Source organism: Balaenoptera musculus, chromosome 9 (assembly GCF_009873245.2).
Source record: "Balaenoptera musculus isolate JJ_BM4_2016_0621 chromosome 9, mBalMus1.pri.v3, whole genome shotgun sequence".
NCBI lineage: Eukaryota > Metazoa > Chordata > Mammalia > Artiodactyla > Balaenopteridae > Balaenoptera > Balaenoptera musculus.
The window spans coordinates 86,691,707-86,715,259 of NC_045793.1; the positions used below are offsets into that span (position 1 = coordinate 86,691,707).

The window sequence follows — 23,553 nt, forward strand, 5'->3', positions numbered from 1 at the left end:
GGTGTCCGTTGTAACGTCTCCATTTTCATTTCTAATTTTATTGATTTGGGTCCTATCCTTTTTCTTGAGGAGTCTGGCTAAAGGTTTATCAATTTTGTTTATCTTTTCAAAGAACCAGCTTTTAGTTTTATTGATCTTTGCTATTGTTTCCTTCATTTCTTTTTCATTTATTTCTGGTCTGATCTTTATGATTTCTTTCCTTCTACTAACTTTGGGTTTTGTTTGTTCTTCTTTCTCTAGTTGCTTTAGGTGTAAGGTTAGGTTGTTTGGGATTTTTCATGTTTCTTGAGGTAAGATTGTATTGCTGCAAACTTCCCTCCTAGAACTGCTTTTGCTGTCTCCCATAGGTTTTGGATCATTTTCATTTGTCTAGGTATTTTTTGATTGCCTCTTTGATTTCTTCAGTGATCCATTGGTTATTTAGTAGCAGACTGTTTATCCTCCATGTATTTGTGTTTTTTGCATTTTTTTTCTTCAAGTTAATTTCTAAACTCATAGTGTTGTGGTTGGAAAAGATGCTTCATTTGATTTCAATTTTCTTAAACTTATCAAGACTTTCTTTGTGGCCCAACATGTGATCTACTCTGGAGAATGTTGCATGTGCACTTGAGAAGAATGTATGTTCTGCTCCTTTAGCATGGAATGTTCTTTAAGTATCAATTTAGTTCATCTGGTCTAATATGTCATTTAAGGCCTGTGTTTCCTTATTGATTTTCTGTCTGGATGATCTATTGATTTAAGTGGGGTGTTAAAATTCCCCACTATTATTGTGTTACTGTCAATTTCTCCTTCTATGTCTGTTAACATTTGTTGTATATATTGAGGTGCTCCTATATTGGGTGCATGAATATTTACAATTGTTATATCTTCTTCTTGGATCGATCCCTTGATCATTATGTAGTTTCCTTCCTTGGCTCTTGGAACAGTCTTTATTTTAAAGTCTAGTCTGTCTGATATGAGTATTGCTATTCCAGCTTTCTTTTGATTTCCATTTGCATGAAATACCTTTTTCCATCCCCTTTCATTCTGTATGTGTCCCTAGGTCTGAAGTGGGTCTCTTGTAGACAGCATATATACATGTCTTGTTTTTGTATCCATTCAGCCAGTCTATGTCTTTTGGTGGGAGCATTTAATCTATTTACATTTAAGGTAATTATCAATATGTATGTTCTAATTGCCATTTTCTTAATTGTTTGGATTTGTTTTTGTAGGTCTTTTTTCTTCCTTTTTTGTTCTTTTGTGATTTGATGACTATCTTTAGTGTTGTCTTTGGATTCCTTTTGTGTGTGTGTGTATATCTATTATAGACTTTCGTTTGTGGTTACCGTAAGGTTTTGATATAGCAGTCTGTATGTATACATGGTTGTTTAAGTTGCTGATCTCTTAATTTCAAGTGCATTTCAAGTATGCTGCATTCGTGCTCTCCTCGTCTCACAATTACTGATTTTGATATCATATTTGTGTGTGGATGATTTCCTGCCTTTATCAGTGAGCTTTCCCATTTCATACTTTTTTTGTTTCTAGTTGTGGCCTTGTCTTTTCCACTTAGAGAAGTTCCTTTAGCATTTGTTGTAGAGCTGGTTTGGTGGTGCTCAATTCTCTTAGCTTTTGCTTGTCTGTAAAGCTTTAAATTTCTCCATTGAATCTGAATGAGGTCCTTGCTGGGTAATCTTGGTTGTAGATTTTTCCCTTTCATCACTTTAAATATGCCCTGCCACTCCCTTCTGGCCTGCAGAGTTTCTGCTGAAAAATCAGCTGCTAATCTTATGGGGGTTCCCTTGTATGTAATTTTTTGCTTTTCCCTTGTTGCTTTTAATATTTCCTCTTTGCTCTGTGTCTCAGCGTGTTCCTCCTTGGGTTAGTCCTGTATGAGACTCTCTGCGCTTCCTGGACTTGGGTGACTGTTGTCTGTCTGCTGGGTGGGGCCGTGTTCCCACCCTGTTGGTTGTTTGGCCTGAGGCGTCCCAGTGCTGGAGCCTACAGGCTGTTTGGGGGACCAGGTCTTGGTGCCAAGGGCCCAAAATCTCTGCCTCCAGCCAGAGTTCACATAGGTCCCTGCTATGTCCATCACCAGCTTTTATGACCCCAGAAAGAGCCACAGCTGCCCCCACCTTTGCAGGCGGCTCTCCAAGACCAGCAGGTAGGTCTGGCCCAAGCTCCTATGGAGTTACTCCTTTTGCCCTGGGTCCTGTTGCATACAATACCTTGTGTGCACACTCCAAGAGTGGAGTCTCTGTTTCCCCCAGGACTGTGGGGCTCCTGCACTCAAGCCCTGCTGGTCTTCAAAGGCAGATACGCTGGGGGCTCCACCTCCCCATGTCAGACCTCTAGGCTGGGGAGCCTGGCATGGGGCTCAGAGCTCTCTCGCCGGTGGGAGAACTTTTGTGATATGATCATTCTCCAGTTTGTGGGTCACCCACCTGGGTCATATGGGATTTGATTATATCACGAGTGCACCCCCTCCTACCATCTCTTGGTTTCTTCTTATGTCTTTGGATGCAGAATATCGTTTTTTTGGTAGATTCCAGTCTTTTTTATCAATGGTTGTTTAGCAGTTAGTTAGTTGTGATTTTGGCATGCTTGTGAGAGGAGGTGAGCTCAAGGTCCTTTTACTCTGCCATCTTGTCTCCAACCAACCTCAGGTTCTTGCAGAATAAAATAATTTGTGTTTTAACCATAAAGTTTGAACATCTAATAGGCAGCTTCATATTACCTGTTTGAATCTTGGAACACAAATTTGACAATATAACCTCAAAGGAAAGTTGGAGAGATATATATATGGGAAAGAGCTCCTAAAGGGTGTCCATCCAGGAAGTCAAAGTTTCTGCAAAACTTTCTAACACCTGCAGGCAAAACCTCACAAAAGCGTTCCTCCTTCTGCACCAGCCTGTTCCGGCCGCCCACCTCTGTCCCTGAACGGAATAATGAACCTTTTTATAGATGAATTTATCCAAATTCTGTATCTGGTGGTAGCTAAGAATTATGTCTTGAGTGACACCTAATGTTTGAGAAAGTTAGTTACTCCCCCAACCATTTTCCAAATTACCTGGGTGCCTGTTAAAAATGCAGAGAAATTCTTTGGCCCTATCCTACTGGAATCTCTGGGTCTGACCACTGAGGAATCTGTATTTTTCACAGCTGCCCCAGGTGATTCACATGTATCCTTGAGTTTGAGAACCACTGATTCAGGTGCTCCCAAGTCAGATATCCACACAGGGCTGGCAGACCTGATGACACTGCAGCAAGTTAGAAGGGGCCAAGGCAAAGGGATGGGTTAGGCCTGAGCTTTGTAACCACTTTCCTGAACACCCAAAGAGGGAAGGGGTGGTGTAAAGAGGATGGGGAACATAGAATCCCGAGGGATAAGGTCAGCTGCCCTCCTGGCAGTGAGGGTGGGGGGTGGCAGTGGCCTGGGACCTCGAGAGGAGTGGCCCCTGGCCGCCTGCTCTCATTCCCAATGTGGAGGGAGGTGGTGGGAGTGTGAAAAGCATGTGCTGCACGGCTCTAATGCCTGTGCTTCCTGCCCCACAGACGATTCCAGCTCCTGGAGTTCTCCCGCTGCCGCCTCCCCAGGTCTGCCGGAAGTAGGCGTCTCCCTCGAGGACATCCTCTCTCCATTCTCTCCATCACATCCAGCCCCACCATCCGACCCTAACAACCAGATAAGCCCAGACCCAACTTGGGATATCAAAAGGGAACACGACGTTAGGAAACCAAAGGAGCTTTCAGCCGGCAGCCAGAAGAAGCAGCGCCTCGGGGAGCAGAGCGAGCTTTCGGCAAGCCCGCAGAGGGCCGTGCAGCCGAGGCTCGCGGAGGTGCCTGGTGGCCAGGGGCAGCCTGAGGCCAGCAGGCCCTCCTCAGAGGCCAGGGCACCCGGGCCCACAGCAGTGGACGCAGTGCAGGCCAGCAGCAAGGAGGGGCTGCATGCCACAGTGGGCCCCGAGCTTGGCCAGCGCGAAGGCCCTGGAGTGGCACCTGCGTTTGTGGGCCCAGGCCGCGGCAGGGGTGTGCGGGAGGCTGAGGGCAGGGCAGGCACACGTGCGGGGCCCAGGCCCCCGGGGGGAACCCCTGCGCGCAAGGCTGCTGTCGCGCCAGGGCCCTGGAAGGTGCCAGGCTCCGACAAGCTGCCGGGCATCCTCAAACCCGGCACCTCGGCTGCAGGCAGATGAGCCCACTGCCCCGCCTCAATACCTGCAGGTCGTTCTTCTTAGGTTCCGTCTCACGGTGTTTTAATTTATTTTCACTGTCACATGCATAAATCCACGAGGCACCAAGGCTTGGGAGCACCGACGTGAAGTCCCACGTGTCCAACAAGCATGGTCCATACGGCATCCACGGCAGACCTAAACTGATCCTAAAGCTCCCCGTTCCACTGCGGGGGCTTTGGCAGCTATGGAAGAACCAAAATAACGTGAAGAACATCACAGAGAGTGCAGTGTAGCTTTAGTAAAACAAACAAGAAAGAAAAAAAATTCCCCCACTGCATGAAGGATTTGGATGTCATCCAAACTTTATATCGAGAAACATATCAAGAAACTGGACAAGTTAAGAGCAATCACAAACTGGAATATCGCCTTAAAAATCAAACTGCACGGAGCAAGCTGAAACTGAGACAAGATTATATCTTTTAATTGATCTGAAGAGTTGTAAATAAATTGTTCTGGACATATCTAGACAGGGGTTAAAAGGTTTCTTTGAAACATTCAGAACTGTTCGCCCATGACATGTTTCCATGGCTCACTTGTGGCACCATCACCAGTTTTAGCAGCAATGTCCCCTGCATACTGCAGGATGAATTAGAAATCTAGTGAATTCATTGGTGTGATGCCATTTTTACTGCCATTTCTGTAATCACGTTTCTGTGCATTTTCAGTGGTAGAAAATAAAAGGTTTTAAAAATTGTATCCTAGGAAACAGTCTGCCATAAGTCAAAATTTTGCAGTTTAGCTCATAGATCTATCTTAATTGGTTTTCATCTAAAATATGAATTTTGTAACTAAAGGCCCACAATTTGTTAAATTGAGATTGGCAACGCTGCAGTTCCTTTATGAGAGAAGGCCTTCCTGTTGTCTCACAGTTAGCAGCTTCTTTGACAGCAATGTTACATTTCACTCACTTTGCTGTCTTTTTAAAAATCCTCTTTTCATTACTTCATTTTCACTTTGATAGAGCAGAGGCAAAGTATTTCTCCTATATTTCTCAGATTACAATGAATCTCTCCCTAATATTAAAAAATCATTAGTATGACCCATTTATTTTCATTAAAGAACATGGATCTCTTTAGCATTTCTTTCTATTTATTTTTCTTATTATTTCTCCTTTTATTTCCATTTGGTTTGCTTTTTTGTCTAGATCTTTCTGTTTATCTTCCTCGTCCATGGTTGATACCCTAGTAAAATTCTAAGGATTGCCTTTCTTCTCTGCTGTTTTGATCTTTCTTTGTAAAATTTTACCTTCAGTTAATTATCCATGCATTCTTATTTGTAGCTGCACATATTAAAAGGCAAATATTTCAGAGGGCAGTTTCTCTTTAATATGACCTGAATGAATGAGGCGTCATCCTTCCCATATTCTGACCTTTACAGGAGTTCAAATGCAAATAAGCCTTACCTCCCTGCCCCTGAAGTCAAATAAGTAAAACAGGGAGATCAGGTCCTGTCACACGCGGTCACATGTAACAGCTTCCGTGGGTTGACGCTTTCCCTCTCTTTGTAATTGTAGTACCCTGAGCACCAGCTGTTTAATTTCCATCAAGCATAGGTGTAGTTTAGTTATTTGACAAGAGAATATGGTTGAAAGCCTCAAGTGAAGAGTCTTGCAGCCTGTAAAAGCAATTTCCAAAAATGAAACCTAGTCATCATAAACTAAAGCACAAACACATGTAGCAGTTTACAGTACTTTTGGTTTAATCTCAATTACTCTCTTTCTCCCCTGGACTACAAATCCAGTATAGTTTGCCATTAATTTATTGAATCTGGTTTTGGACAATGCTTCTGTAGTGTAGCTGCACGTCCCGGTACTGTATCCTCTGACCTTTATTTTCCATGTGTTACAAAAGGATAAAAAAAAATTGAGATTACGCTTGCATAAACTCTAATTTGCACAGTTCACAGCTACTACTTGTGCAGTAATTGCTTTATGCAGCTGTAATCCATAACCTGTGAAGACAGCACATCATCTAAACCCCATTCCAAATAATATTTCTGTGTAGTGTTAGCTGTGAATTTACCCTGTACAGCTGTATCTCTATAAATATAATTACATGTATTAATAGTCACAGAAAGACTGTAAGTGAGCAACTATTTTTATGAAACGCACCACTATGGATAAATTAACTTTTACAGAAATCTTGTTTACTGTATGATATTCTAAAACACTGTCAAATAAAATATATATCCAAAACTATTTTCTTTTTCCAACTATATAGGCTGTGTGTTGTCGACTGAAAAAAAAAAAAAAAGCACAATGTGAGAGTTGTGAGTTAAGTTTTATGTGGGGCAAAATGAGGACTGTAGCCCAGGAGACAGCGTTTCAGAAAGCTCTGAGAAACTGCTCCAAAGAGGTAGGGGGAGAGGTCAGTATTAGATAAGATTTTAGCAAAGGGGTGTATGTGCAGTCAGGCACACATTTTCACAGAGGCTTGCTGCTAGTCACGAGGAGCACATGTCACTATTAATGATTTTAGTGCTTTTCTAGATATGAGGAGATGCAAGATTTGGACTCATAAAATATTTTCCTGAAAATATCTATCTATCTGAAGACCTGTTCTGCCAGAGCACAGAGTGCTCATTCCTGATCTCCACCCTGGCCTCCATTCAGGGGGTGTTGAAGGTCAGTAACTACAGTGGCTAGTGACCTAATCCTTGTAGAGGCAGATGGCAAGTGCCAGGTTTTAGTTGGCAGGGCCCCCTCATGGTCATAAATTCAACCATGGTTTGGGAGGCATTTCATGACCATTTTGTCCCATGGTGCTAGGAATGCTCATTCCTAAGTCAGGCGAGGATTTCATTAATAGGCCACTCGGTGTGCTATTACTGGACTAGGCCTTATTAACAGTAGTCAAAAGTCTCTGGACCACCTGTCTTACTAGTCTGTTATAGTCCAGGAAAAGAAAATTCCCTCTTGTTGCTTCTTCCCATATCTAGAGTTACACTATTAAAATCATTGATCTCATATAGAACTATATATGTGGTCAACTGCTTCAAGTCACCTAGTCATCATTTTATCCGAGGTTCAGTCACACATTTGATAATGCAGGAAACAACAATTTTGTAAAACAGGCAATATATAAATAACATAGCTAGCAGTATTAGTAAGGTCATAAGTAAGAATTTAAGTCAAGAACTTCCATTAGTCATATCCCCAGGTTGTCTGACTTAGTTTGTTCTGTACCAATCCTCGCCTTTAAGGGAAATCATATACTGGCATTGTCCATAAGGCGCCCAGCCCAATTTCCTAGTGTTACTAGGCTGGTTATCCTTAGTATGGTTTAATTGTACCCAACATAGGGAGCCTTTAAACTTAAATGACCATAGCCTAGTGTTAACCACATAAATCCATCCCATAATTTTGGGAGGTTATATTCTTTGGCTGAAATTTTGCCTGTTGCTCTGACTGAACTTAAGTAACTTTAAAAGAAAATTCATACTTATGGCCAGGGTCAGAGCAGGTATTATTAATTGCCCAGGTGAGGGGATCCATCTAGTAATATCAATAGTGTCCTAAACAGAACTATAATTTCCTTCTTTTAGAATAAATTTCCTAAGAGCCAACCAATCAGAGCCTTGGACAGGAGAAATCCACCAAGGTAACCCAGAAGTATGAGACACAGGTCACAAACCCAACAATTGGATTGAATTTTAAAACAAGCATAGGATCATGCCCATGATAGAAAAACATTTGATTCTTATACAGAGGTCCAAGAAGTCAAGAAAACACAATAAATGATCTTACGGGTCAGGTGCAGCATCTTAGGTCAGCTGTCTACTTCCAATGTTGTCTTCTTCTCATCCTGGTATGAGTGTAGTTTCTCCTCTCTTTGAGCGTTGCTTCAAGGTGATTTTGACATCAGCAGCCCTCTCTATAGACCAGTCCAGTGCAGGGGCCCTTTCTATGTGAAAATATTAATCCAAGAGTCAATTCCCTTCAGTTTTGCTGTGCATGAGCTAGTGCAGAGTACCTGATAAGGGTCTTTCCATCTAGGCTGGAGATGGTCCTTTAAAAGATGTCTTTTTCCAGTACACATAATGACCTGGTTACAGGTCTTGGGACATCTGATCTTCATCCAAAGATAGATAAGCTTCAGAAACAGACTTAAGAGTGTCCTATTAATGACTCAGTTAAATTTAATATAACAGCAAGGAACTGAGAAGTCAGTCTTAGGCAGTAAATGCAGACCTCAACAAAACTAGAATTTAATATTCACTGAAACATAACTTTTTCTAAGATTACCCTTATTTCTACCAAATATAGCCAAATTAAGACCAATTTGTAAAGTAAGTCTAGTCTCAATAAACTTGGCCTGATGATTTATATAAATGTAATTGATCATATAGGCTTTTCTTTTTTTAAAAAAATGGCTTTGCTAGAACTTTTATAAGGAGTCTCAGATTGAACTTTTAAAAGGCCTCTCAGGGCTACGAAAGTCACGCCAACAGCTTGTCACAGACGTTGTCTTACAGATTTAGGTGAATTCCTCCTTTTTCACGGTCCCCCAAATACCTTGAGATTCCTGCACCTGTTAGGAGGTGTCCTTCCTAATTTATCTGATAAAGCTCCTGGGAACCTACGCGTTTCCAATCTCTGGAGGGATCAGATAGAGAGGCAAGATAAATGTTTCAATTCTGCTTACAAAGGTATAATTTACCAAATTGCTATAAGTCATAATTAGCTTGAGGAGAAGGGTTTCCTTATATCTGGAAAACACAGATTAAAACCAATTATTTCTCAGACAGAAACCATAAAAATTATAGCCATAGTCACCAGTTCACTCAGTCCTACTGTTAACAGTTTTATGAAGCCATCAGGTTTCCCATTAGAATTCTTTAATTTCTTACCCAGTTCAGTGTTATGGTCTGAAAGTCAGAAACCTGTATTTGTCAAAAAGTCCTTTCTGGAAATCTTCTTGAAGAGGAAGCATTTTTGTAAAAGCATCAGAGTGAAACCATAACTGTCTATAATGACAAAAGATTTAAGGCACCTTTAAAATCTGATTACAATGCAATTGACAAAGAAACTTGGTTACTGCTGTGACATACAACACTTTAATAACTAGAATTATGACTGATAATTTTACCAGGAGATACCAGATTTTCAAGAATTCCATATAGTTTCTAGAACACCTATATTAATAACATTTTCCCATTAATATAACCTAAGAAGACTTATTACTCATTTGACAATACTTCCCATGTAATTTAACATACCAAATGAACCTAATTAGTTTGATATCTCTCTTTGGGGTGTTTCAGGGACCCTTTGAAGCATCCCAAAGTTAGCTAGAGGTTAAAGGAACTTCATTAGGGTTTGATTTGGGAAGTTTTGTTAAAAAAAAAAAAAAAATCAAAAAGCTTTAAAACACTTGGTCAGATAGGATCATAGGTCACTGTGGAACAATAGTCACTTAACCAAAGTGGCAGTAAAAGATTTCAAAGGCAAATACAGATCAGATCACTTAAAAGGTAAAGAAACTTAAAATCTGTTATCAAAGGCAGCTCAACATTTTAAGAAAACTTTTCTCCTAACAGAGACAAATACCAAATTCAAGTTTTGCACCAGCTTACTTTTAAAATTCATTTACTCCACTAAATTTATTCTAAACTTAGCCAATCCTGACCATGCACAAAACTCTTTTGTCGGCAGTGCTAATTTGAAGGAAATAATTACTGGAAGTTGACTTGAGTTTTAAAAACTGCAGTTCTGACAGATTTTTCAAAGGATAAGTTTAATGCCCCAAACAGGACTTCTTTGAAACTTGACTTTAAATACAGTGAAAACTTGCCAGGGCAAAATCTGTTGACTTCTTTCACCCAAGTAAACTGAGAGTTTTCTTGTAGACAATCTACTTGGTATTTGTCTGTCAGCTGACTACATCATTTATGAATTGGCAGTATGTTTCTGTTGCTTGCTACACTGGTTGATACTGAGCCTTTTTTTCAAAAAGGATTTAAGGTATCAACTACCAGTAAATTCCATCACATTTTTTCCTTTTAATTCTGAAATTTTTTCATGCAAAATCCCAAGTTTATGCAGAAGCCACCATTTAGTGAAAAGCAGTGTAAAGGCCCAAAATGAATGGCCAAGAAAACCGTTTGCAACATATTACAATACGTACACTAGGGAGAGGAGAGAGTTCTATGAAGTAATAGTAATAGGATGATGACAACCCCGCCATCAAGGAGATTACAACCCAAACAAACAGTTCTCAACCCTAGTCCTGCCAAGACTTCCCACTGATGTCAACAGGGGACCTAAAATTCCCAAGCTATTTTTTACTCCAATATAATTTTTTAAAAATTAAATCTCGGGCTTCCCTGGTGGCGCAGTGGTTGGGGGTCTGCCTGCCGATGCAGGGGACGCGGGTTCGGGCCCTGGTCTGGGAGGATTCCACGTGCCGCGGAGCAACTGGGCCCGTGAGCCACAACTACTGAGCCTGCGCGTCTGGAGCTTGTGCTCCGCAACAAGAGAGGCCGCGATAGTGAGAGGCCCGCGCACCGCGATGAAGAGTGGCCCCCGCTTGCCACAACTGGAGAGAGCCCTCGCACAGAAACAAAGACCCAACACAGCCAAAAATTAAATAAATAAATAAATAAAAATTAAAAAAAAAAAAAATTAAATCTCCTATGTATCACTCTTAGAAAAGGGAAGAAGCTGATACAAAGTGTGAAATCAAGCACAAAAGTTGAGATATTTACAATAAATATATATCGTTCTTTATGAACTAATCTGAGAATGGCCAAGTGCAAGCTGAAAAGGCAAAAGACACATAAAACAATGTAGTTAACAAAATGAGGTGTAAATATTAATTTTGCACATCTGATTACTATTCTAAAAGAAAATAAAAGTCATTAGGGCATCAAAAAGACCACAAGTCAGAGACCAAAGAGATGAGGGCAGGGGCAGAGCAGCACTAGGGCCAGGCAAGTGAGGAGCCTGGCCTGGAAGGACAAGGGTCTCACCATGAATCGCATGTTTCCAAGGTCAGGCAGGAAAACAAAAAGTGAAGAGAGCCAGGTGGGGACTGGGCAGGGCAACAAGCACACCCCTCCTCTAAAGCTGTCATTGTGTCAAGTCCAAGTCCACTATGGAACTTTCAGTTTCCCAAGTGAGGGGGGGAAAAAAAAAAAAACGAGAAAAAAAGAAATCAGCTTTTTATATGAAATTTTATGGGGTTTTTAAAAGTCTGACCAGTTTAACTCACATTTTTAAGAAACACTGAACAGGAAGACAAGACACTACCACAGCAAGCCATCTGCAGACAGAGCCTGGCCCACAGCCCACCAATTTGCAGCCTCTGTCTTGGAACAACAGCCAGGCTTTCAGCAGAGAATCCCTCGCTTTCATCAGGATCTGATTCACCTTCCAAGCAGTGGATCATACACACCCCCAGAAACTGTGAAGCGTGTGGCTCCTGAGGTCTGGACGTGCCTAGAAGAGCTTCGAATGTGTACTCCAAGCATCAGGCACTCGACCAGAAACCTGATTGATGTTCCTGCAGTACAGGTGGGTTTGCTGTGAAGCTGAAGAAACTGAAGCTTGCATAAGCCCTAAAGCTTACTTGAAATTTTACATTTTCTTTCATATTGAGTCTCCCCCCAAGCTTGGGGCTCCCCAAAGATGAATCTGCCCCTGCTATTTTTTTAGGCCACACTCACAGCGAAATCGAGTGACCTAATTGCTGAAGAATTTGGATTTAATAGAGATTTCTTTTTCAGCTAACCATAGTGCCAGACATGATGCCTATAAAATTACCAGAGTGCTTTCCAAGTCTTAAAATAGTAAGAACACTATGTCTAATGACAGTGTGTGATTCTGCATCATGTCTAGTTTATTTAGGGCACCAATTAAATGTGTAGAGATGAGTATGATTATTGGTGGTAATAGCAGCTGTAGTCTGTAAACATTTGGGTATAAACAATGGAGCAACAACCTAGAATTACACTGACCTCTTCCTGGGCATTTGGCGGCGTATCACCCAGGCAGCCCAGTGATCACGCACTCCAGAAAAGTTGAAGTCTGTCCCACCACCCTGGGGAGGTAACTGGCAACCACAAATGAGAGCCGTATCTGTTTTAAAAGGTTCTGAGAGTTTTATGTGATCTTTTCTTCCGATGAAACTGCCTCTTGGAGAGTGATTTCACCTGGAAGAACCTGGTAATCTCGTGAAGCAACAAAGTGACCTTTCGTCATTGAGTGGAAGGTAAATTTTCTAAAACCCTAACAAGGTGTATCCGTGTGAAAGGAAATGCAACCTCCGCTATGATTTCTTCCTAGGTCAACTGCCTTCACACTGAGGAACACACATTCCTGGGGTACAGAGTCTTTCTAGGAGACACACAGGCACGGATGGCTTAAATGGAATCTATTTCCAGAACTTCAACTTCCATTTTTATGCATTTCAAACCTGTGGACTGCCAATTGCCCATTCCCAGTTGCCCTACACAAGGACCCTTCGCATTATGGAAGAAAGGTGGACCTATCACCTAACCTAAATTTTACTCTGGTTCATCAACCTGAAGTGTAAAACCTCTCGGGCATTAAACAAAGTGACAATTGGAGAATGCAGCCCTCCTGAGGGACAGTCAGGAGAGCAAACCAGAGAGCATCAGTAAGAATTGATGTAGGCAATGCCTTCCTTCAATCCAAGAGCCCTGGTAGGGTTCCTATCTATCTAAGAATTAGCACCCACGTTTACCTGAATTTTAAAATAAAGTCAGACTTTTTCTGATTGAATGTGTGGTTTGGCTGTTTGTCTGGCTTGACCACAAGGACTGGCAGTTATTTTCCATTAAGTTGAATGAGTTAAATCTACAACTATAAGGTTTAAATAAAATATACTTAAAGCATATATAAAAGAAAAAATACATCCTTTGCAATATTTAAATTTGTGATAAAAATGCGGATGTCAACTTAAAAATGAAATCAGACCTAGAGTTTTATAAAATTATTTTAGGGGCTACGTGAACCAAAACAAGCACTCACTTAGGCAAACCTACTTAACTCAGTTTAATAGAAGTTTTTAAATACTGCTGAGTACCTACTATATATAAAACATTACAGGTGAACAGAACACAGCCCCTATTCTCAAGTTAGGAGATCAAGACGGAAAGCAGCAAGCATGACGTGGTGATGCTGGACTCTGTAGGATGCAGAGATGGTTGGAGGCAGTTAGAAGTCATCCTGGGTAAGGGGCATTTCAGTTGGGTTTTGAAGGATGGGTAGAATTTCAAAAGGTAGAGGAGGTGTAAGGGACAGAAGAGCATGAGGGAAGTCAGAGTTAAGAAACTTGGAAGTAGGTTAGAGAAACAGTGAATTGTTTATTTTGACTGACACTGTGAGAGACAGAGAGAGAGAGAGAGAGAGAGAGAGTAGGATAAACACAGGCAGGGTCAAGCAGATCACTAATGCTGTTAGGGAGCAGTTGAGAGTCATTAGAGGTTTCTGAGCATAGAAAAGATGAACTCAGCCCTGGGCTCTGGGAGGAAGCCCTGGCAGTCCTGTCCAGGTACAGTGGAGGTGGGAGACACTCTGGCAGGTACTGACATCCTCCAGGCGAGAGATAAGGAGACATGAGCACCTGTCATGGTGCCAAGAACTAGTCAGGGACTCTGACTTGAGCACAGGGTTAATATTAGACACATACACATTTTTAAATTGTTGTTCTTATTAACTGAGGGATATATAAACATCTGCAGCGGTGCTCTGCAATTCTCACTCAACAGATATTTATCAGGTGTCAGCCATGTGCCAGGCAGTGTGCAGAGGGCTGAGACTATGATCTTAAACTAGACAGGCACTACCCACCCCACAGAGACCGTACACCTTCCGCAGTTTGCCAAGGATGGTCCTGGCTTTAAAACTGTGAGTGGACATCCCAACAAACTCCTCAGTCCCGGGCAAACCGGGATGGCTCAGCCACCCTAGAGGAAGGGGCACATGGGCCAAGCTGGCAAATCTGAGGCCCGACAGCAGCCGGTCGGTCACCTGAGGGCAGAGGATTTTGAGAACTTGCCTGCAGGGGGCTGGAGAGCTGCGGGGTCAAGATCTCACAGGGCCTAACCGGCCTTGGCCAGGACCATGCAACAGTCAGCAGGAGGCCGCTGGTGGGTATTCATTGGGCAGGACGACCTGATGTGATGTGGGTTCCCATACAGAACACAGGGCTAGAGGGGAGACCACCTTTATGCTCCCTACTCCCTGCCTCTCTCCCTTTTCCTCCATCCTCTGATGGAGGCTGCGGCCCTCACAGGCTGCCGACACTGAGCTCAGCCTCTCCCAGCTCCTGTCTCAGGCAGCCACCAGCCTTCCCGGGAGGACTCAGGAGGCCCTGCTGGTGTGTTTCAACTCTTCGAAGAGCTTTCCTGGGCAGGTATCTAATCAGTAAACAGGCTCACAAGTCTTATAGATTCTCTGCTCTTTTCTCCATCATCAAGATGTGGATTGAAGAGTCATCTTGTGTTTCTACAATTAACCCTCACGGTGCCTGACATATAATAGGCACTCAGTGAAATACTTGCTGAAGGTTGGATAATTTTTTTAAAAACCGGCCTTATGTCTAAATCCAATACAGTTTCCCTTGAATAAAAATGGCTTTCAACCTGGTAAGTGGCCCTGACTAGTCAGAGTAGACAGTTTGCAATTTTTATCAAGTTTGCTGCTATTTTTACAAAATTCTGAAAGAAGGGCTTGATGTTTTTATTTGAACACCACTTGGAATGAAGGCTACCTTCTGCAACTCACCCAGGTGCTTTATCCAAAATAAACCCAGTAAATATTTCCCCTTGACTTTCTCCTGTTCTTGCTCAGGCCCAGCTCTGTCCCAAAGCCAGTAGGCCTTGAGAAGACCCAGCTCTGGCTCTTATTTCATGAAGGTAAGGTCAGGACCAGAGCAACAGCGACAGGGCAAGCCTTCTTGTTCCAGCCGTCCTTGCTCAGAACCCGGGGAGAGACTTTCCACTAGCATCCTTAGCTGAGTTCTAGCACACTGGGTCCAGCTGGTCAGGGTCCCTCAGATGAACTTGGCCTCCCCACTGTAAATGTTTGCTGGAAGCAGGCAAAAGGCCCCTGCGGGTTTTGGCCTTGGACTGGTCCAGACTCCCTCTGCCTCTCTGCTCCAACCGCAACTCTTCCCAACACCACACACACACAAAGACACCTGTATCCCATCTCACTCCCTGCCCAGTCTCCTGTCACTCGTGTCAAGCAGCCTTAGAGCGACCGCACTTTGGGCTGGACTCCTCCAGCCAACCTCAGCCCTGCAGCCTGTCCCAGGGCCCTGATACTCACCCGCTGGCCCCTTGCTTAAGGGACTCTACCTGAACTCCCTACATTGACCTCTCAGGATCAAAGACCCTCATGGTCTGCTCTCCACTAACCTTCCTGCCAGATGAAGCAGATCATTCACAACCCATCCCCAAACATATTTTCACTCTCTGTTTTTAACCAAAGTCAACAAATACAAAACCCAGATTTTTTTTTTTTTCTTAACCATTGCTATTATCAAGGAGCTAATGGTGTAAGGCCTTGGTAGGTCTTAAAATATAGTTAGGTATAGATATCTTAAAAAACGAAGGAGTTATCTGGAACAGGCACCCAGATTAAAGGGGTGGGGCAGCCAGCAATGATTTTGTCCTAAATTATTCTGCCAAGACACTTTCAAACAGAAGCAGTGAATCGTCTGAACCACTCCCAGAAGACTGGCTGCTGTAACAAATAAATCCACGCCCACTCCCAAAGGCTTATTTCTCACTCAGGTAACGGACCAGGAGTTGCTGGCTGAAGAAGGAGACTTTCCTTATTTAGAGATTCAGAGACATGGTGCTTTCATTCTATGGCTCCACCATCCCCTAGAGCCTTGCTTGCTTCTGAAAGAGGGTCTGAGCACCAACAGCACCGCTATCCCCGGGAAGCTTGTTAGAAATGCAAGATCTCAGACCCTGCCCTGGACCTACTGTACCAGCCCTGTGTTTTAAGAAGATCTCCAGATACGGGTGACACCAACACACACAGAGGTTTGAGAAGTCCTGCCCTAGAACCTCAGAGCCCTCTACATCCAGATAGCCAAAGGGGAAAGAGGGCTTCAGTGAGCATTCCATTGAAGTCCCAGCCTACAAATGGCAGGTCACTCCCATTCCCATTCCCTGGTCAGAACTAGTCACACGGGCACACTTGACACAAAGGACTCTAGGAAATGCAGTTCCTGACTGGACAGCTGTCTGGAAGCTCCCACTCCACACTATGAAATTGGGAGGACAGATTTTGGTGGACAAACAGACATTTCTGACTCAGAGTATTTTTTGTATTTTTTTCCATGAGAAGAAAGAATATTTCCTCCTCTCTCCTAGAAACAGTTTTAGGATAAGGTGACATGGGAATTTTTCCAGCTTCTTTTGAGGTTTTTTTGTGGATTTTTTCCAGATTTATTGAGAAATAACCAACAAATAAAGCTGTATATATTTAAAGTGTAAAACATGATGATCTGATCTACATACACATTGTGAAATGATTCAAGTTAATGAACACATCCATCACCTCACACTGTTAACTTGTGTGTGTATGTGTGTGTGTGTGTGGTGAGAACGCTTAAGATCTACTTCCAGCAAATTTCAGGTACACAATTCTATATTATTAACTACAGTCACCATGCAGCTTCCATTGTGAAGGTGGTCCAGCCTGGTGCTAAATGGATCAACGTATTGGACAAGAAGATGTTCCCATGAACCATCATATCCATGAGAGGCTGTGACCACATGTGGTTCCCATCAGTGCTGCTTCCCTCCTCACCCCTAACACAGAGGGCATCCCTGAATGACCTTATCTTCTGAACAAATCTGAGGCATCCAACCAGGGATCAGCAAACTTTTTCTGTCAGGTGTCAGATAATAAACATTTTGAGCTATGCTGGCCATTCTGTGTCTGATGCAATCACTCAGCTGTCGTTCTAGCATGAAAGCAGCATAGACAAAATGTAAATTAATGTACATTATATAAACAATATGGGAGAACTAATTTATTTTACAAACCTTTATTGAGTATTTATTAAGCTACTTAATGCCTCTGGTCCAGTCAAAATGTAAACTCTGTGAGGGCAGGAATCATTTCTATCTTCTTCCTTACTATAACCCTTGAACATATCACCATAACTGGCACGTTTAAATGAACGACAGAATAATTCAATGAATGTCACACATGGGGAAATTTGCAGATTGGAGGAGGTGTAGCAAATGCTCTGAGGTCCATCCTGGCCAAGGGGCCCACACAGGGTGGCCATGTAGCACGGGATAAGCATAAGACAAGAGAAAGTCATCAGCAAGGTCATTAATCTTTGGCAACCTGGCCCAGAAGGGCCATCACAGAACACGAAAGCCTGAGGCTTTCACCCTCTTGTCCAATACATCAGACCATTTAGCATCAGAATGAACCACCTTCACAAAGGAAGCTGCATTGGTGACTATAGTAAGTAATACTGTATTATATACTTGAAATTTGCTGGGAGGAGATCTTAAGCATCTTTACCATGCACACCTCCTTAGTGAGCAGGTGGCCAAAGGGCAAAGAAACACTGCTTTGACGGCAAATACCAGGCCCTACCCCAGGCCATGCGCGACATGTGTGTGCAAAGGAGAAACAAGCAGGGCTCTATTAACACAGTACTTGTCATGGTGAGAGTCTCAAAATCGAATATGTAGGCCCTGGACAAGAGGAGAAGTCACACTAAAGGGACTGCAAAGAGGAGAAAACTTGGTCAAGGTCAGGAGCAGTAACAAATAATGAGGAAATTAGCATTTAATTACCATAAGCTGTGTGCCCAGCACTTTTATATATACTGTCTAGCTTTATCCTCACAGCAACCTCGTACGTTCATAATATTCCCCCCACTCCTCCAAAATTGCTTCTGTTTGGGTCACACTATCTCATTCCAAGACTTACTGTAAAGCTACACAGAGCACCTCAACTCCACATGATTAACATTTGGGACTGGATAATTCTTTGCTGTGGGAGGTTGTCCTGTGCATTCGTTATAGGATGTCTGGTAACATCCCTGACCTCCACCCACCAATTATGACAATCAAAATGTCCCCCTACGTTGCCAGATACCCTGGGGTGGGGGGAGGGGGCAGAGGCAGAACTGACTCCAGGGGAGAAGCTCGGAGCTACAGTATCAAGACTGTGAGGTGCTGGCAAATGGCAGACACAGGTCAATGCAACAGAAAAGGGCCCATAAACACATCCATACGCAAGCCTCCATAGCAATTCACAGGAGACAGAACAGTCTTTTCAACAGATATATATATGTACCTTGATGCATGCCTCACACTGTGTATAGAATTTAACTCAAAGTGGATCATAGACCAAAATGTGAAACCTAAAAATTTGATAATTGGACTCAAGTAAAAATCGAAAATGTCTGCTATTCAAAAGACACTTAAAAAAATGGGAAAAAAGAGAGTCATAGGCTGGTAGAAAATATCTGCAAAACAAAAATTTGACAAAGGAGTTGTATCCTAAATATATATTTTTTTAAATTCTGAAAATTCAGTAATAAAAGAATCAATTTATAAAAGGCATGAAATATTTATAAAGACATTTCATCAAAGAAGATATACAGAAGGCGAATAATTACATTAAAAAAGATGCCCAACATTATTAGTCACTAGGGAAATTCTAATTACAACCACAAGGAGATATCACTACACACCTACTAAAATGACTAAAATTTTAAAAGTGACATGCGTTGATCGTGGGAATGCAAAACGATGCAACCACTTTGGAAAACAGTTTGGCAATTTCTTCTACAGGTAAAATACGCTTGCCATATGACCCCTGCAATCCTGCTCTGAGGTACCTAGCCAAGTGAAATGCAAACCTATGTTCACACAAAAACCTGTACGTGAATTTTTATAGTGACTCTATTTCTTATTCATCTAAAACTGGAAACATGCACACACTGAACCACTACTCAGCAATAAAGAAGACCAGGGAATTCCCTGGGCCGTCCAGTGGTTAGGACTCTGCGCTTCCACTGCAGGGGGCACGGGTTTGATCCCTGGTCGGGAAACTAAGATCCCGCATGCTGTGCGGTGTGGCCAAAGAAATACCAAACTATTGTCACACACGGTAACACAGATGAATGTCAAATACGCTATGCCAGGTGGAGGGATCCAGGCTCAAAAGGCTACACAATGTATAGTTTCATTTGTATGATGCTCTATAGACATAACTCTGAAGACAGAAAACTAAAAGGCCAGAAAAGAGGACAGTGGTGGCCAGAGGCTGGGGACAGGGGAGGTGCTGACCACAAAGGGGCCCAAGTGAACTCTTTGAGGTGAAACTGGTCTGTATCTTGACTGTGGTGACAGTCACACGACTCCATGTGTTTGTCAAAACTCACAGAACTACGTGGTCGGCTGTCCTTTTCCTCAGGTTCCACATCCGTGAATTCAACCAACCTCGGATTCGGTGGGGGTCGGCAGGGGGACTGAGAAAGTTCCAGAAAACAAAACTTGAATTTGCAGCGTCCCAGCAACTACTTACATAGCATTTACATTACATTTACCACTATTTACATAGCATTTCATTGTATTAGGTACTATAAGAAATCTAGAGATGGTTTAAAGTATATGAGAGGATTTGCATAGGTTATACTAAGGGACTGGAGCATCCATGAATTTTGTTCTCTACAGGGGTGGCGTCCCTGCAGATCCTAAAAAGGATGAATTTTACTGAATGTGAATTGTACTTCAAAAAACTGTACATGAATAGGATTTCAGTTTAGACTTTTAGAAAGAAAATTAATCACTTATGAACCTGAATAAAATTCTACGACTGTAACGAAATAAAACAAGTCTGACTCGGTCGCTCTCCTGCTTACGCTCAGCATCCATCACCCACCTGGCTTCACCTCCTTCCACAACTCCTTCCCTTCACTCCAGTTACACTGGCTCCCTGTTCTTCCTGAAACACCTTCTCTTTCCTTTGCTCACAATGCTCTTCCTCTTGGTATCTGCATGGCTTCCTCCCTCAATTCCCTCAAGGCCTTTGCTCAAACGTCACTTTATCAGAGAGCTCTTTCCTGATCTCTCCCTCTCTCTCTCAATATTCCTTCTCCACCTTACTCTGCTTTATTTGTCTCCACAGCACTTCTCACGCATTTAGTCTTTGTTTATATGCACTAGAACGTAAGCTTCATCTTTATCTGCTTTCATCACTTTGGTCTCCTAGAACAGTTCCTGAAACACAGTAAGTGCTCCATAAATATTTGTTTCTGTTTCTTGAAAGAAGCTTTCTTTTGAGGTATAATTGACATATAGTATTATATCAGTTTCAGGTGTCATAAATACTTGCTAAATGAATGAATAAATAAATGACTGGATGTACTGATGGGTGCAGGGATGGAAACACAAAGGCAAGGAGGGAGGGAGGGAGGGATGGGTAGATTAGATGGGGGAGTTGACTGGATATCCTCTCAGAGAATTTGAATACAAAACATGAAATGAGAATAAGCAGCAACGGTAGCAGTAAAAACTGAGACAAGAGCAGCTGTTTTACAGAAGGATTAAACACTAAACTAGGAGTCAAAGACACTTGCTTATTTGAAACACTGTTGAGTCTGTCAGCATAGCCACTAAACATACGTATGATTAATAAATGTATCACAGTCTTCTAACTAGCAACACCTTTCTCTCTGAGGTCTGGCTCCCTGTCTTCCTTACTTCCCTGAGTATCCCTACAATAAACCTCCTTTGACAAAGGTACCCCACACATGTCACTCATTCTTGGAACCTCAAAGACCCTAACCACCACTCATCCCCATACTCTTTCTGGTGGACTCAGGCATGGATGGTTTCCCCTGCTCAGGAAAACAGTGCCCTCTGCATGTCTCCATCGGCAGCAGTCAGAAGAGACTTGATCACGCAGAGTAAAGCACTCTACTGCCAGCTCAATGCAGTGTGACAACAGAACTCTGTGTGTCCCCAGGAGACCCCTACACCTCCCTTCTTGCAGCATCAGGACAACTTGCCCCAACTCATCCTGTCCCTTAACCTTGCTTTGGTTGGGCATCCTTTAACCCTCAAACTCTTACCCACCCCTTTCTGACACTCCTTTTTCTGACCCCCTTCCCTGAAACCCTTCCACGGAGCCCTCTGAGAATCATCAGCAAAATCTCCACAACCTTAATTTCTTCTCTGAACTTTCCTGCATCTTTGTGCTCTCACTGGAACCTAGCTTCTCCTTGGGACACTGCTTTCCCTGCAGGCTCTCAAGTGGTGGCTGTGTTCTCTCCTACTTCTCTTGTTCCATGAGGGTAAGTGTCTTTCTTGCATCTCATATCACTTTCAGCACCTCTCCTTGCTCCTCCATAAAATGTTTAGCCTTAAATCTCATGTCAACTGACTCGATCATTCTTTTCTAATATATGCGTTCACTGCTTTAAATTCCCCTCTAAGCCCTGCTTTTACTGCATCCCATAATATTTGATGTCGTAATTTCATTTTCATTTACTTTAAAATATTTTAAAATTTTCTCTTGTGGCTTCATTTTTGACCCATATGTTATTTGGAAGTGTGTTGTTTAATCTCCAAAGATTTTGAGATTTTCCAGCTATCTTTCTGTTACTGATTTCTAGTTTAATTCCATGTGGCCTGAGAACATACTTTGTAAGATTTCTACTCTTTTGAATTTGTTAAAGTATGTTTTATGTCCCCGCATGTGTTCTATCGTCCATGTGAGCATCAAAAGAATGAGTATTCTGCTATTGTGAGATGGAGAATTGTATAAATGTCAATTAGATCCAGTTGATTGATGGTGCTGTTCAATCCAACTGTATCCTTACTAACTTTGTTTGCTGGATCTGACCTAGTTTAAATTCCACGGTCAATCACCATACCCCCTCCCTTGCACCTTGCCCCTCTCTTCTTCTGTGCATTCACTTACCTAAACCACAACCCTGGTTCAATCCAGCTCTCTGCATATATCTTGCCTAGCTCCACACATACTGACTGTGGTCAGTGAAAAACACCCAACCATGCTGATTGGTCTCTCCTTAAGTTCATAACCACTAAGGTCAGGTGGGCCTTGTATGCTGTCAAGCAAACAGACTGACATTCCCTGGTCCATTCCCGGGAGGGAGCCATTCCCATTCCATTCTCATGGATGACTATTTCCTCAAATAGTCATCCTTCTTGTTCCCCCTCAAATTGCTAACACCTCCTCCCTAATCCTCACTCTCAGCAGATGTCCTTGCTTCCTAGTTCAGTGAGAAAGTAGAAATTCCCATCACCATATCTACACTTGTATAAGTGCCCATATACTCTGCCTCCAAGCCTTTTACCATGAATTTCTTGTCTTTGCTACTAGCAAATGTCAACCTGCTCACTTCTGCACGAGATTCCTCTTGCTTATTCATAGACAATTCTCCAGCAATTATCTTTTCTCCTGCAAGCACCCTTTTGTCCCTCTCTGATCTTTCTCATCAGCACACAGGCTATTTTGTCTCTAAATGGCAGGCATGTTCCTTGGGGATTTGCATTTGCTTTTTCCTCTTGGAAAGGTGCTCTTCCCCAAGATAGCCGCATGACTCTCTTCCTCTTCTCCTCCCCCAGGTCCTTACCCAAATGATACTTCTCAGGGATGCCTTTTCTGGCCACCCTGTCTAAAACTGCAACCCCACTGTGTCTGGATGTACCCTAAGGTGACCCTTAAGGAGCCACACCTCGAATCCCCCTCCCCTTGGGTGAGGGCAGAACCTGTAATTTGCTTCTAACTAATAAAATAGAGCGAAGGTAATGAGATGTCACTTCCTTGATTAGGTTACAGTATATAGCAAGGCAATGGGCTGTCACCCCATAATTACATTACATGATATAACACTCCATCTTAGCAGACTAGAGCAAGAGCTTTTCCTTACTGACATGAAGTCAGCTGCCACATTATGAGAGGGCCAATGGAACTGGGAGGCCTCTAGGATCTCAGAGTGGCCTCCAGGGAAGAGCCATCAAAAAGCCAGGGCAGAGAATTCCCTGGTGGCGCAGTGGTTTAGAATCTGCCTGCCAATGCAGGGGGCACGGGTTCGAGCCCTGGTCTGGGAAGATCCCACATGCCGCGGAGCAACTAGGCCCGTGAGCCACAATTACTGAGCCTGCGCGTCTGGAGCCTGTGCTCCACAACAAGAGAGGCCGCGACAGTGAGAGGCCCGCGCACCGCGATGAAGAGTGGTCCCCGCTTGCCACAACTAGAGAAAGCCCTCGCACAGAAATGAAGACCCAACACAGCCATAAATAAATAAATAAATAAATAAATAAATAAAAAGCCAGGGCAGAGAATTCCCTGGTGGTC

General features: G+C 42.8%; 1 protein-coding gene and 1 long non-coding RNA gene across 10 annotated transcripts in view; one reads left to right on the forward strand and one right to left on the reverse strand.

Moving 5' to 3' along the window:
* MAGI2 (membrane associated guanylate kinase, WW and PDZ domain containing 2) overlaps positions 1–4,183 on the forward strand; it is a 1,338,650-nt gene extending 1,334,467 nt beyond the window's left edge. For 8 of the 9 annotated variants that reach the window (XM_036863218.1, XM_036863220.1, XM_036863221.1 and 5 more), the window contains one exon: positions 3,532–4,183. In XM_036863218.1, the coding sequence (XP_036719113.1) occupies positions 3,532–4,169 (638 nt within the window). In that variant the 3' untranslated portion in view covers positions 4,170–4,183. The remainder of the gene's footprint in view (positions 1–3,531) is intronic. The other variant, XM_036863225.1, reaches the window with a different exon arrangement.
* A 29-nt stretch (positions 4,184–4,212) lies between these two features.
* LOC118900684 lies at positions 4,213–8,934 on the reverse strand. Its single transcript, XR_005021204.1, has 2 exons — positions 7,954–8,934; positions 4,213–5,822 (listed from the first exon to the last, which is right to left on the reverse strand). It is a non-coding gene; the product is annotated as an uncharacterized LOC118900684 (long non-coding RNA).
* Between the last annotated feature and the right edge of the window lie 14,619 nt (positions 8,935–23,553).